This window comes from Phyllostomus discolor, chromosome 7 (assembly GCF_004126475.2).
Source record: "Phyllostomus discolor isolate MPI-MPIP mPhyDis1 chromosome 7, mPhyDis1.pri.v3, whole genome shotgun sequence".
Lineage (NCBI taxonomy): Eukaryota > Metazoa > Chordata > Mammalia > Chiroptera > Phyllostomidae > Phyllostomus > Phyllostomus discolor.
In genome coordinates, this window is record NC_040909.2 from 14719436 (window position 1) to 14733391 (window position 13956).

The 13956-nt window shown below is 50.4% G+C and overlaps 1 protein-coding gene across 1 annotated transcript in view; it reads right to left on the reverse strand.

Moving 5' to 3' along the window:
* Positions 1-1082: 1082 nt before the first annotated feature.
* Positions 1083-13956, reverse strand: part of TRIM71 (tripartite motif containing 71) — a 66009-nt gene continuing 53135 nt past the window's right edge. Inside the window, exons 3-4 of the mRNA XM_028518293.2 lie at positions 7399-7533; positions 1083-2615 (exon numbers count right to left, since the gene is read on the reverse strand). Coding sequence (XP_028374094.1) covers positions 1164-2615; positions 7399-7533 — 1587 coding nt within the window. The 3' untranslated portion in view covers positions 1083-1163. The remainder of the gene's footprint in view (positions 2616-7398; positions 7534-13956) is intronic.

Sequence of the window (13956 nt, forward strand, 5' to 3'; positions counted from 1 at the left end):
ACTTTGGAGGTGACTTCTTTCTTTCTCATGCTCCCAGCCGACTACACCTCAGCACACGCGTGCCCGCCCACACCGGTCCGCACACCAGGCCGTGTCCGGAAGCCCTCTTTCTGAGAACGGGGCGTGCTTTGTTCTTTTTTTTTTTTTTTCCGCTTCACTCTTTATAAGCAACAGCAACTTAACTTTTGAAGAATGAGATGAATCAAAAACCTGAACTGCCTTTATTATTTTTAGACACTAACGTATGCAAAGAAAGGTTCTTTGGGAGGAGGTGTTATCATCTTCAGCGTCACTAATCTGATGTAAGATGGCTTCACACACACACACACCCCTACCTTACAAGAAACAAAGATCCCATACCCTAAAATAGGAACAGTCTGCTTTTCTTGGCTAGCAAGCCACAGCCACTTCTAGGAACAAGAAAAGATGCTGAACAGGAAGATAAACACGCTGAGGTATAAAAGGAGAACATAGGAACGTTCTCTGTTGCAGCATTAAAAAAAAAAAAGATTTTTTTCAAAAAGATCAAGATCACAAAATGCAATCTAACCCCATAAACACAGTATTCTCAAGAACACAAATAATCTATAATTAAGCATTTAAAATCCTATTTTTCCATTTTATACTTTTTTGTGGTTTTTTTTTCCTTAGTAGTTTTTTTTTTCATGTTTCCTTGGCTCAATCTACAGAATATTAGCCCACCACACATATCCAGTGCCCTTCCAGCCAGAGACGCTAGGCCTGTGCATGTCACGCCCCACGGAGGGAGGAGGGGGAACGTGAACTCCACTGAGTAAGGGTGCGAGGCGGGCAGAGGACCTGCTGGAGAAGGAAATGCGAAGAGTGATGAGGTAGATAGAAATTATCACTTCACAGGCTCAATCCCTGCAGAAAAGACAAGTACATTCATCTGTAAAAAAATAAAGATGAGGTAGGACTTAAGCAATGCTGTACTTTTCTTGTTCTCTTTCAACAAAAGAAAAAAAGAAATTTCCCTGAGACTGTTTCTTCTTTGAAATTCAAAAGGGAAAAGGGAGGGAGGGGGGCGGAGAGAGAGAGCAAGAGAAGGAGAGAGCAAGAGGAGGAGAGAGCGAGAGAGCGAGAGAGCGAGAGAGCGAGAGCGAGACATGCACACCCCAAACACAGAAGCCTAGAAAATGCGATTAGAAGATGAGGATTCGATTGTTGCCAAAGTCGACCACGACGATCATCCCATCGGGGGTGATGGCGATGCCAGAAGGGCGGTCCATCTGCCCGAAGCCGCTGCCCTGAGCGCCGAACTTGCACAGGAAGCTGCCATTGGACTCGAACATCTGCACCCGGTGGTTCCTGGAGTCAGCCACGATGATACGCCCCTCCTGATCCACGGCCACGCCCTGTGGGCGCAGGAACTGCCCGTTGCCGGTGCCCTCTGAGCCCAGAAAGCGTGCCGACTGGCAATCGGGATGGATGACCAGGAGCCGGTGGTTGTTGAAATCGGTGACTACCAAGTGGCCCTCGTGGTTGAAGGCCACGCCCCGAGGGGAGTCAAAGTGCTTCCAGAGAGCCCCCTCGAAGCCGTACTTATTCAGGAAGACTCCATCAGGCCCGAACAGCTGGATGCGGTGGTTCCGAGTGTCAGAGACCAGGATTTTGCCCTCGGGATTCACCGCCACATCCCAAGGGTAGTTGAACTGCCCGTTCTTGGTTCCTTTCTCACCGAACTTGAGGAGGAACTGGCCCTCGAAGGTGAAGATCTGGATTCGATGATTGTCCTTGTCGGCCACAACGATCCTGCGGGAGGCGTCGCAGGCCACGCCGGCGGGCCGGTCGAACTGGCCGGGCCGGGAGCCCAGGGTGCCGAACTTGTGGTGGAAGGTGCCGCAGGGCTTGAACACCTGGATGCGGTTGTTGCTGCGGTCGGCGACGACAATGTAGCCCTCCTTGTCCACACTCACGCCCCAGGGGCGGCAGAGCTTGCCGTCACTGTCGCCCTCGCTGCCGAAGCTCAGGCCGGGCAGCCCGATGCCCACGTAGCTGCGGCCGGACTTGACCACGACCTTGAAGGGGCTGTTCTCGATGTGCTGGTTGCACATGGTGACCGACACCAGGTGCTCGCCCTCCATCTGGGGCCGGTAGCTCACCATGTAAGTCCCATTCTGCTGATCACTCACTTCTGCCCCAAAAATGTTGCCGTCAGGGCCCAGGACCACAGCGGACATGACGTCGCCTCCCGAGAGACGAGGCTCCCCATCGTGGTCGTAGCCGACGACAGTGAAGGTGGCCACTTTGCCCTGGAGGGCCCGCTTGAGGCCGTCGCCCGTGGCCTTGGTGAGCGGTGCGAAGGACCCGCTGCTGACGAAGCCGAAGGACTTGACGGCGAGGTACAGCGCCTGGTCCGGGGGCGTGAACATGATCCGGTCGTCCTCCTGGGGCTGCAGGAGGCTGCGCAGGGTCTTCAGCTCCTGCACCTGGGCCAGCATGCGGTCTCGGGCCAGCAGGACGTCCAGCGCCCTCCCCTCCTCCAGGACCTGCTGGACGGCACTGATGGTGCTCTCGAGCTTGTTGAGGTTCTGCCGCAGCTTCTCCACCTGCAGGTACAGAGACTTGGCCTTCACCTGGCGGATCTTCTCTACCTGCATGGAAAGGGCGAGGATAGGGAGAGAGGACAGAGGCTTAGAACCGAGCGGAGAAAACACACGCCCTGGCCTGAGTCAGGAGGAAGCCTCAGACGGACCCGTGCCGAGGGCTAACCCACAGAAACAACTGGCCCGTGCTCTGCACACAAAGCAAAACCCAGATGGGGAGAAAGCACTGAGGAACTGCTCCAGGCACGGGAGAGGACTGGAGAGACAGGACCGCTAAATGCAACGAGTGATCCTGGGGTGGGGGACAGTGCTACTAAAATTACTATTAGTGCCCTGGCTGAGAACCAAAGCATCGCAGGTTAGATTCCCAGTCAGGGCACAGGCCTGGGTTGCAGGCCACATCCCCAGTGGGGGCCATGTGAGAGGCAACCACACATTGATATTCTCTCTCTCCCTCCCTTCCCCTCTCTAAAAATAAATAAATAAAATCTTTAAAAAAATACTATTAGTGAAATCTGACTATTGACGGAGGATTCTATACTACTATAGAATCGAGATCAAACCCTGATTTTAATTAACTGTGATTAGTTAAGAGTGTCCTTGCTCAGAGGAAATAGTTTAGAATTTAGAAAAATGGGGCAAAATGTAAATGATTGGTCAATCTGGGTAAAAGGCATAATAAGGAGTTCTGTTATTATTCACACCTGCAACTTCTCCGTGACGGTAGAAATTAAATAAAGATGAAAGTTCAGAACCGACACCGAACAACTGTTTACTGAGCACTTACTTTGTGCCAGGCACTGGAGGCACCCAGTGACCAATAAAAAACACGGTCCTTGCCCTCACAGAGGTCACATTTTAAGCAAATACATGGAGAAACACTGTAGGCCAAGTCCAGGAGATGCCGGGGGTCAGAGAGCAGAAGTAGGGTAGGCATGCAAGACAGTGCCCAGGGAGGAAGAACTGAGAGTGGTCGGAGCAGAGGGAAGAGCAAGCACAAAGACCTTCGAGGTGGGTGCTTGGCTTGCAATGTCAACAAAACTATAGTTTTATGTAGGGAGTATGTGAGCAGATTTATGTTCCTTTTTCTTTTTTTATTTTTTAAGATTTCATTTATGTACTTTTTTAGAGACAGGGGAAGGAAGAGAAGGAGGGGGAGGGAGGGAGGGGGAGAGGGAGAGAGAGATAGACAGATAGATAGAAAGATACATATGCAAGAGATACATCAGTACGTTGGCTCTCACATGCTCCCAAATGGGGACCTCGCCTGTAACCCAGGCATGTGCCCTGACTGGGAATCGAACTGGTGACCTTTCGGTTCCAGGGCTGGTGCCCAATCCACTGAGCCACACCAGCCAGGGATGATTTACGTTCCTATATAAGCTATGAGGACCATGCACTGCAGAGACAAGTGAGAAGGAGAGTGCAGCAATCAACCCCGGTGAGGGGTGATGGCACCTTAGGCAAAGGCGGTGGTTGTGAAGGGGACAGAAAAGCAGCAGAAAGGATACTGGCGGCATAACCACCAGGACTTCCTGTTGACTAGCCAGTCTCTCACTCTCAAAAGACTGACTTTTCTTTCTTTTTTTCAATTTTGTTTGTTTATTTTTAGAGAGGAGAAAGGAGAAAGAAAGAGAGGGGAAACATCAATGTGTGGTTGCCTCTCAAGTGCCCTACTAGGGATCTGGCCAGCAACCCAGGCATGTGCCCTGACTGGGAATTGAACCAGTGACCCTTTGGTTTGCAGGATGGCACTCAATCCACTGAGCCACACCAGCCAGGGCAAAAGAGTGACTTTTCAAATGCAGCTATAGAATCTGAAATGTCTTGAAAGATAACCTCCTATCCTCCCTCTCTCTTTCCACTCGCGCCCTCCCCCCAGTCATGAGACTATGTAGAGAAAATGGACTGGTGAGATTACACCTCCCCTATTCTTCTCTCCTAAACTCTGAAGAATGGGTTTTAGAAACCTTCAACAGGGAGCGCAAAAGGCCTAACACAGAAAATTTGGAGAAAGGAGCTCTCTAAACATAAAATGCTATAATAAACATTGAATCTGATCTGCTGTAACAATTCCTGCTTCTGAGGTTCTCAACCCACACCATTCAGGAATGCAAGGTTTTGTCTGACCAATGAAATAGAGTCATTTCTTCATGCTTTTGCATTAACTAACTAAAAAGCCTCTAATTTCGAGTCATTTCGTTCATGAAGGGAATACGCAGGTCACCCGGCTAGATCATGCTGCTTTGCAGAGGACAGTGAATTCAGAGTACACTGCTGTTAGGAAAGCTACAGAAAGCCTATTTCGAAATAAGGGTACCCTGGTGGGAGGCCTGGATTCTAATCGGATTTTCCCTTGGGGAGCGATGATGTGACTTCTGACCCATGCGTGTGCTTTCTCACTTGTCCACTGTGGAAGCAGGACACACCTGTGCAGAGAGGACCTTGTGGGGACAGATCAAAGAGAGGCTTTGTTTTTTGGTCCCGCACTGGACCAAACCTCCAGGCTTTAGTTCTCACCCCTCAGCCAGGTAGGTGGTTGTAGCTAACTGCAAGAGGAAGCCAAGAACACTGAAAATGTATAAGCCACGAGAATGAAAGGTGCCCTGGCTGGTGTGGCTCAGTGGATTGGGTGCTGGCCTATAAACCAAAGGTTGCCAGTTGGATTCACAGTCAGGGCACATGCCCGGGTCGTGGGCCAGGTCCCCCAGTTGAGGGCGTGCGCAGAGGCAACTGATTTATTTTCCTCTTGCACATAGATGTTTCCCCGCCTCTCCTCCTCCGTCTCTTCCCTTCTCTAAAAACAAATAAATCTAAGAAAATATAAAGTGTATGATTTGAAAAAAAAAGAAAAAAAGAACGAAAGATGTATCCAGATACATGAAATTGTTTCCCTGGCATTCAGTAATGTTTTGTCAAAACAAACAAGTAAACACACACACACACCCCATTGTGTCAAAGAGGTGCCCAGGCAGCTGCTACAAGCAGGAAAACTTTGCTGGGTCGGGGCAGAAAAATTAGTGATGAATAAAAGAGAAGGGGTATTCTCACATGATTTGGAGCAAGGCACCATAGCAAAAGGTGAAGCTAAATGGGACTGAGGTGTGTCCAGAATAAGCAAGCCTATTTTGGAGGAATCTGAGAATGAGTTTTTTTAGGCAAGTAGACACAAAGTTTACGGCAGGAAGAAATCGACTCTTTTCCCAAATCTGCTTCTCCTAGAGCGGAAAACACGCTCTCCGTTTAGAGAGCTGCCTTCAGAAGAGGCCCGGGAGCCAGCCTCACGGGAGGGAGGATCACTTAGGTGAGCTCTGCAGAAACACACAAAGGCCTTTTCATCAGCAAATCCAGAAGAGCGAGTTTGCGGCCGAGCTCACCACAGAGCTCTCAGGTTGCAAGGAGCGGGCCCCTTTCAGTTATAATTAACATTCGTGGGTGGCACGAGACCGACAGACCACGGGGACATCGGAGTGCCTGAAAACCATGTCGGGGGCCACAGAGGTGCCTAACTAAAATAGGTGCCAAATTAAATCTTGCACTTGTTTCTACCCATGCAGCCTTTCTCTTCTTGTCCGAGAGCGATGAAGCCGTAGTTTCTGAGAGGTCCGAAGAAGCAGAAAGCGAACTACATGGAAAATGCAGAATCCGAGACAGCCTTGCAGAGAAGGTTCTGACTGGTGAGGGTCACTTTCAGAAACTGAGACGCCACCTCTACCAATCATATAATTGGGATGATCAAAATAAGCATGCGGCCCTGGCTGGTGCGGGGCTTGGTAGATTGAGTGTCTGTCTGCGAACTGAAAGGTCACCGGTTCCATTCCCGGTCAGGGCACGTGTCTGAATTGGGGGTTGGGCCCCCAATGGAGGATGTGCCAGAGGCAACTGATTGGTGGATCTCTTGCACAATGGTTCTCTCCCTCCTTTCCCCTCTTTATAAAAATAAAAACAAGCATGCATACACCTCCATGCACCCTTTTAAGTCAGCTTTGACCTGGCTGGCGTAGCTCAGTGGATTGAGCATGGGCTGCGAACCGAAGTATCGCAGGTTTGATTCCCAGGCTGGGTACATGTCTGGGTTGCAGGCCATGACCCCCAGCAACTGCACATTGATGTTTCTCTCTATCTCCCTCCCTTCCCTCTCTAAAAATAAATAGAAATAAAAATAATAATCTTAAAAAAAATACATCAGCTTTGTATTCAGCCTTACTTGTGTGTTCTGAGAATGTAGTAATAGTGCAACTGGCCCACTTGCAGGCGTACTGCCCCCTTCCCTCAGAAGGGGGGTAGAAGATTCGAGAAGAAAATACTGGGATGGCAAGTTGAGTGGGGAGTGCCATCTTCCCGGCTGATTTTTATCTAAACAGCACACCAGTGTGCTCAGCACTCTTTCCTGCCCCAGCAGGAAGAAAGGGCACACGCTCAGCGCCCTCACCAGTGGAAAGCTGCCTTTCCACCGGGGCTCAGGAAGTGCATCCAGCCAGGACACCAAAAACAAGGATGTTTCCTACCAGCCTGCTTTCATAACAACGGCTGCGATTGTACTGCCCTTCTGCTTCCTTCTGCACGCGTGCGATAGAACACTTGGGACTCCCTCCGGTCCTGGTACCAGACTACTTCTGAAAAGGCTCCTTGCTGTTTTATTGCCTGGACAGCACCCACAAGGTTCCAGGGACCCCTGAATTTCTCTGCCAATGGAACTCTGGAAAGGTACCAAGTACTCTAAAATCAGAGCCGGGGTCCAGGATCTGGCACGTGGTTCAGGGAAGAAATGCTGGCCGCTAGCCGGCGGAGGAGGCCCAGACCAGGGGTGGGGGCATGCCCCGCCCATTACCTTCCAGAGCAGCTCGCACTCCCGCTCCTCCAGGGCCTTCTTGTGTCTCGCCGTCACGGCTTTGACCTCCGACTGCACCACCTTGGCCTTCATCTCCACCTGTTCTGCCACTGCCTGGGCCTGCTCGATGCTCAGCTGGAAAACCAAAAACAGTCACGTGGCATTAGAAGGACCTTCACAGGCCTCAGACAGAACATTTAAGACCGCTTTCTTTCTCCCCAGGCCTGAAAAGCCAACACCCGGGGCCCCCCGGGCCGCTGGATCCACTTCCTTGGAAAAGAAAGCAGGCACTTAGGGAGAGAATGGCATCTGTCTGACATGTAACTGAAGGAGCTGCTGGCAAGCGCTGGATTTCTTTGTATGAGAAATGGCACCTACGCAGTGAATGTCAGGACTATTAAAAGACACTCTGACACAGTGAAACCAGTGTAGCTGGGTCGCAGCCGAAAACGGGGGATGAAGATCAGATGTGAAATGTACTTCCCCCGGCACACGACCAACTTCCCAGACTTTCCGGCTGTATGCCCTGCCTGGCGGGGAACCCCGACGGCTGGGCACGGCCCTTGGGTGAGAAGAGCTCGAGACAGGCTGCAGCCCGGGGGTTATCCATCACCTCCCTCCCTGTCTAGCCATTTCCAGCCAGAACCAACACCAAGTGCGTCCTGGGAATACGGGTCACCTAAGAAACCGTGCCCTGTGGTCAGAGACCATCTACACACCACCCCCCCCTCCAACCCGGTACCACCAGCTCTAGTAAATCAGCCAGTTTAATCAGACGTATTATTGTTCATAAAAAATTAATCCAGACAGAAGGCCTCGTGTTTTCATTAATATTACATGACGTGTCTTCAAAAGCCACAAGGATTTCTTTGAGATACTGAGGTATTAAATCAGGGATTCCAAACTGACTGCTGAGGGTGCAATAGTTGTAGAGCAGGTGTCCAAAACCAGGAGGGGCTCGGGGAAGCACTCGGAGTTTGGAGCTGCCCCAACCAGAGGGGCTTGGGTGTTTGGGCACCGTCCCACAAAGTGAAAGGTCGTAGGTTCGATTCCGGGTCAGGGCACGTGCTCACACTGATGTTTCTCTCTCTCTCTAAAAATGATTAAAAATTTTAAAAAGACGAAAAAAAAAGTTTGGGCCCAGAAATTGGTTATGGGTGACCAAGCCTCTGTGTACCCTGGACCGAGGAGTTTCTGGAACCTAAAACACAACTAAAACCGGAGTAATACTGGGCAGACGAGGCTGATGGTCAACCGAAGGAGTCAGGCATCCAGGCTCAAATCCTGGCTCCACATCCTACTAGTGGGAAGACCTTGGAATAGCTCCTGGCCCCAACTGTGGGGAGGGGGCCTGTGAGAACAGCACAAGGGGAGATGTGGAAAGAGCCAACCACAGCACCGGGCACAGGTGACTGTGAACAGTTCTCAAGAAACGCCTCCAACAAAAACTCTACCATCCCAGCCCTGGCTGGTGTAGCTCAGTGGATTGAGTGCGAGCTGCAAACCAAAGTGTCGCAGGTTCGATTCCCAGGCAGGGTACATGCCTCGGTTGCAGGCCATGACCCCCAGCAACTGCACATTGATGTTTCTCTCTATCTCCCTCCCTCCCCTCTCTAAAAAAATAAATAAATAAAATCTTAAAAAAACAAAACCAAAACCTCTACCATCACTTCCCTGCCTCCCACTTAGCTTTCCTTGGACACGCAGGATCGCACGCACCTCGGCCTAGTCACATGCCCCGCCTTTTTTTTTAATTGTGGCAAAATGCAGAACATAAAATTCGCAATGCTTCCATCACCCCAAAAGAAAACCACGGCGCCCAGTAAGCAGCAGTCATTCTCCATCTCAGCTCCGCCTCCCCCGAGGCAACCATAACCTACGGACTCAAACCACCCATGATCAACCTTATTGCTACGAATGCGGGTCCGGCTAAACAGCTGCAACTCATTCGGTCATTTAAAACCACCCCCCAGTAAAATAAGGTAAAATTGAGGCCCCTATTCACCAAGTTGAATCCCCTTGGCAGGGGAGCCACACCCCACGCTGCACTCTCAGCTCCAGTCAGAGTGGGCACCAGGGTGGGTCTGCACAGCCCACAGGCTGGCCTCTGACCACTGCCTGGAATACCTCCCTCTTCCAAATGCACCCTGAAGTTCAAAACCCAACTCAAGAACTGCTTCCTTCATGAAGCTGGAAAGTGCAGGGCAGCGTCACACCATCTTTCTGCTCCACCTTTACAATCTCATCCCAACTGTCATTATGTATCAGACTAAGTGAGGGCTAAGTACATATAGCCTCTGGCTTGTAATATGAGCAATCATCTATACATGTTAAACTTGTTCATGTCTGTGGACGTAGCCGTGTTTCTCAAAGCACCAGGTAACTGCACTGACCTAAATATTACCCACTTCGCCACCAAATTCAGGTGCAGCTAAAACCTCAGAATGTGACCTTAGTTGGAAGTAAGGTCTTCACAGACGTCAACATGAGGCGATGATGGACTAGGGTGAGAACTAAGTCCACTGTCCTCACCCACGTAAGGTCGAGGGAAGACGGAGACACAGACACACAAAAAGGAAGGCCGTGTGAAGACAGGCAGAAACTGGGAGTGACACCCAGGACACCAAAGACTGGTGGCAACAGCCAGAAACTAGGACGAGGCAGGAAAAGATCCTTCCCTAGAACCTTCAGAAGGTGCAAGTTCCTGCTGACACCCTGATTTTGGACGCCCAGCCTGCAGATCTGTGGAGATAGTACATTCCTATTATTGTAAGTCACCCAGCTGGTGGCCATTTGTTGTAGCAACCCTAGGAAACTGATACAGTTGCCAACAAGTGGAAGCGGATGGATATATCCCAATTATCCCTAAGACAAAAATTTAGAATGACCAATCAGAAAGTGTGCATATAAAGCCCTGGCTGGCGTAGCTCAGTGGATTGAGTGCGGGCTGTGACTAGGCATCGCAGGTTCGATTCCCAGTCAGGGCACATGCCTGGGTTGCAGGCCACGGCCCCCAGCAACCACACATTGATGTGTGTGTGTGTGTGTGTGTGTGTGTGTGTGTGTGTCCCCTTCCCTTTCTAAAAATAAATAAAATCTTTTTTTTAAAGTGTACATATAAGCAAATATCATAATGGGGTTAATAGATCTCAAGTATCTCAGGCCAGCAGTCAACGTTCATGCAAGAAAAAAAGAGAGACCTCCCCAGACATTTAAACGGGTGCAATTTAACGGAGGGAATCTGGATAAATAGGAACTAGAGAGGTGCTAGGACGAAGGGGACACTGGGGATTGTAGACAGACCGTAACTTCAGGAAGCAGCCGCCACCCCTTGGGCTAGGACAACACAAAGAGAAGACACAGGGGTTTGCCCAGCTCATCCGTGGGGAGGCGAAAGCTAGAAATCGGAACCCACTCCTGCAGACGGGATGAAAAACATGCCCCTGACGGGAACATGAAGGAGGAGGAAGTGAGACCCTTCTTCCCACCTCCAGGTGTGTGGTTTGGAGAGAGTGCTGCAGCCCGGCACCCCGAGGCGGTAGTGTGAACGGGCGGGAGAGCCATCAGTAACCGGCACACCCTGTTTTATTGGTTATTCGTTAGCAAAGAGCTGGTGTCCACGTAAAAATCTGATGAATGCAACCAAGTGTAGGTCCGTATTTCTTAATGGTTCCTCAATGGTCAGCAGGAGAGGCGAACGGCTTTCTATTTATACCAACGTCATATTATTCACCAAACTGATTTTTCCATTTAAAAAAATCACAAGAAATGGAAGGAAATAACAGGCCCACACTCCTGCAGGGGCAAGAAAAGGCTGGGAGGGCCACAACCGACCACCCACACCCTTTGCTGGGGTGGGAGCGGGGAGGCCCATTCACTCGACGGTCTCCCTCACCTCTCCCCCTCCTCCTGTCGCCCAGCCAGGCTGCTTCCTCATGTCCTGCCAGGCCCCTGCGAGCCCTTGGGTCTGGAACATGCTATTAGGAACTATTTCTTCCACCTCCATTTTCCAAGGAGGCGGAAGGTGTGAACGCTCTTCCTGTGCTGTCCCCAAGCAGGCAAAGATAGTTATCAGCCCTAGGGCGGACAGTCAGAGAAGCTTTACCTTACAGACAAAACGGATCTTCCCTCCCCACACAGCACACAAGGCGGCCAAGCCCTGCCCGCCAGGATGTGCAGACCAGGACCTGCTGGACGGGTTCCCGTTACCCGGAGCAAGGCCTCGGAACGGGACAAGAGGCAGGTGGGTTGGGGAACATGAACAGCGGAGAAGGGGCTGGTTAAACTTTGAATCACACCTTTGCCATTAAAAAACAAAAAACGACAAGCATGGATGACGGGGGTGAGGAAAAAATGTTATCATGCTCTACATGTTAACAGATCCAAGCAAACACTGGGAACATTGAGAGTCCAGTGGACTCTCGTGCCGGCCACTCCATGCTGAGGAGCCCGAGGCCCTACTGTGCGTTTCCTGGGGAAGGGTGCAGTCAGCAATTAGTGGCGTTTGCCATGGAGACCAGTGGTGGCCTGGTGGCTGGTACCGTGAAGTGTCCTGACAGTCAGCAGGTAATAGTAGTGGCCAGTACAGCACCCAGAACCTCAGTCCACCACACCAGATGTGGAAAAGGCTGCAGTGCACTCCATGTATCATTTTAGTCACATCTGATATCTTTGTCATGGGTTTATCCTAATTGTCGGGAGGACTTCCCCTTTATTAGTTGTATATAAAATAAATGTGCAGCTTACACTCAATGACACCTTAAATGTGATGAAAGAAACACAGTAATTAAGGAATCAAGGTTCTTTTTACATGGAGAGCCACGATATCCCTGATCCTGCTTAGAACACCTCCAGGTAAACAGGCACCTCACAAAACCCTCTAGTTACCTCGGTGACCAAAAGTGTATGTGTAGGAAGAGTCGAAGTAACGGTGTTCTTAAAAGCAATAAAAACGAAGCCCGCTACAGATGTCTTCCGTGCTTCCTTTGTCGTAACTCTAGACCCTCGCTGGGGTCAATTCCCTTCATGGGACTATGTATCAACTGAATTAACTGAAGGAGTTACCTCTGGGTGCTCTGTCAAGAACTGAGACCCCTGAGCTAAACACGGCCAAGCTGCAATTCTCCCAGAGGCACAGAGTAGGAACTGTGTGGTTCCTGCCCAGCTGTCCGTGGAACACTTGTAATTTAACACTGGATGAAAAGGGACAGTCAGTGGGGGGAGTTGTGCCTTTGTTGTATCTACTCTTCCCAACCAGAAATGACTTACTAGACGCTCACACAAAAACTACTCGTGACATGGATGGCATAGCTCAGTGGACTGAGCACGAGCTGCGAACCAAAGTGTCGCAGGTTTGATTCCCAGTCAGGGCACATGCCTGGGTTGCAGGCCAGCAACGGCACATTGATGTTTCGCTCTCTCTTTTCCCTCCCTTCCCTCTCTAAAAAACAAACAAACAAACAAACAAACAAAAAACAAAAACAAAAAACCTACTCATGAATATAAGCTGATGAAGACAGCAGAGTGGGAGGAAAAAGAGGTGTCCAGGACGAGAGGGCCTCACTAGGCAGATTACTAATACACGAGCTGCTCACAGCACTGGGCTGCGTCCTTACCACAGGAAAGGAGCCCAGGAAAACCTTGGGCCTTCCGGCACCAATGCAAACATACAAACGTGGGTCTGTAGTGTGATTCGGGGTGCAGCAGTGACTGGAAAAAGGGCAACACACCCTCCGGCTGAGCCCCCAGTAAGTGTGTATGTATTATCTCCAGCTGTGGAGGGGAAACCGATAAGTGAGATGAATGTCCCTGGGTGAGGAAAGGGAACAGAGTGTCTGAAAGAGTTTTTCTAAACAGAAGCTGTTCAAAGGAAATGAAAACACCCAATTCCCAAATTGTACCGAAAACCCAGACACAATGTAGCTAGCATGGAATTCTGAGACAATGATACTCATTTAAAGGTGGTATATAAAGTTGATAAAGACTTAAACCCACCTGCAGAGCTGGCTGCCTAGTATTCTTCACTTTCCCTGGGGTTTTACACATGGATGGATGGTGCGGGCCTCCTCCCCTCCCAAACCCAACAGGAGAGACAGCGGGAGAAGAGGAGGAGACCCACACTCTTTCCCTGAGGGTGGCCTGCTGGACAGCGCAGGCCTGAGCAGACCTCCAGGTTAAGCCCACCTCTCTCTCGGCACCGCACGGACAGGCCCAGGTCCAGCGGCGAGAATGAGATTACCCCGGAGAGCGGGACAGGGCCAAGTGACTGGCGGTGCTGGCACCCAGGCCTGCGTCCCTGGATACCTGAAGCCTGATCCGCCAACATTCTTCTACCTGGTCACCTGAGACTATTCATCCTCTCTTAGTTGACTGTAACCAAGAGTCCTAATTAAGAGAGCATGGGAAATTTTTAAATCAGGTCATGGGGTATTCACGTTTTTTTTTCATCATGATTCTTTCACTCATACTGCAGGGAGGGGGTGTGGCAGGGAGGGGGTGGTGCACAGCTAGAGAGAGACCACCTGCCTCCCAAATGAGAGACAGCATCCATTAGATTTG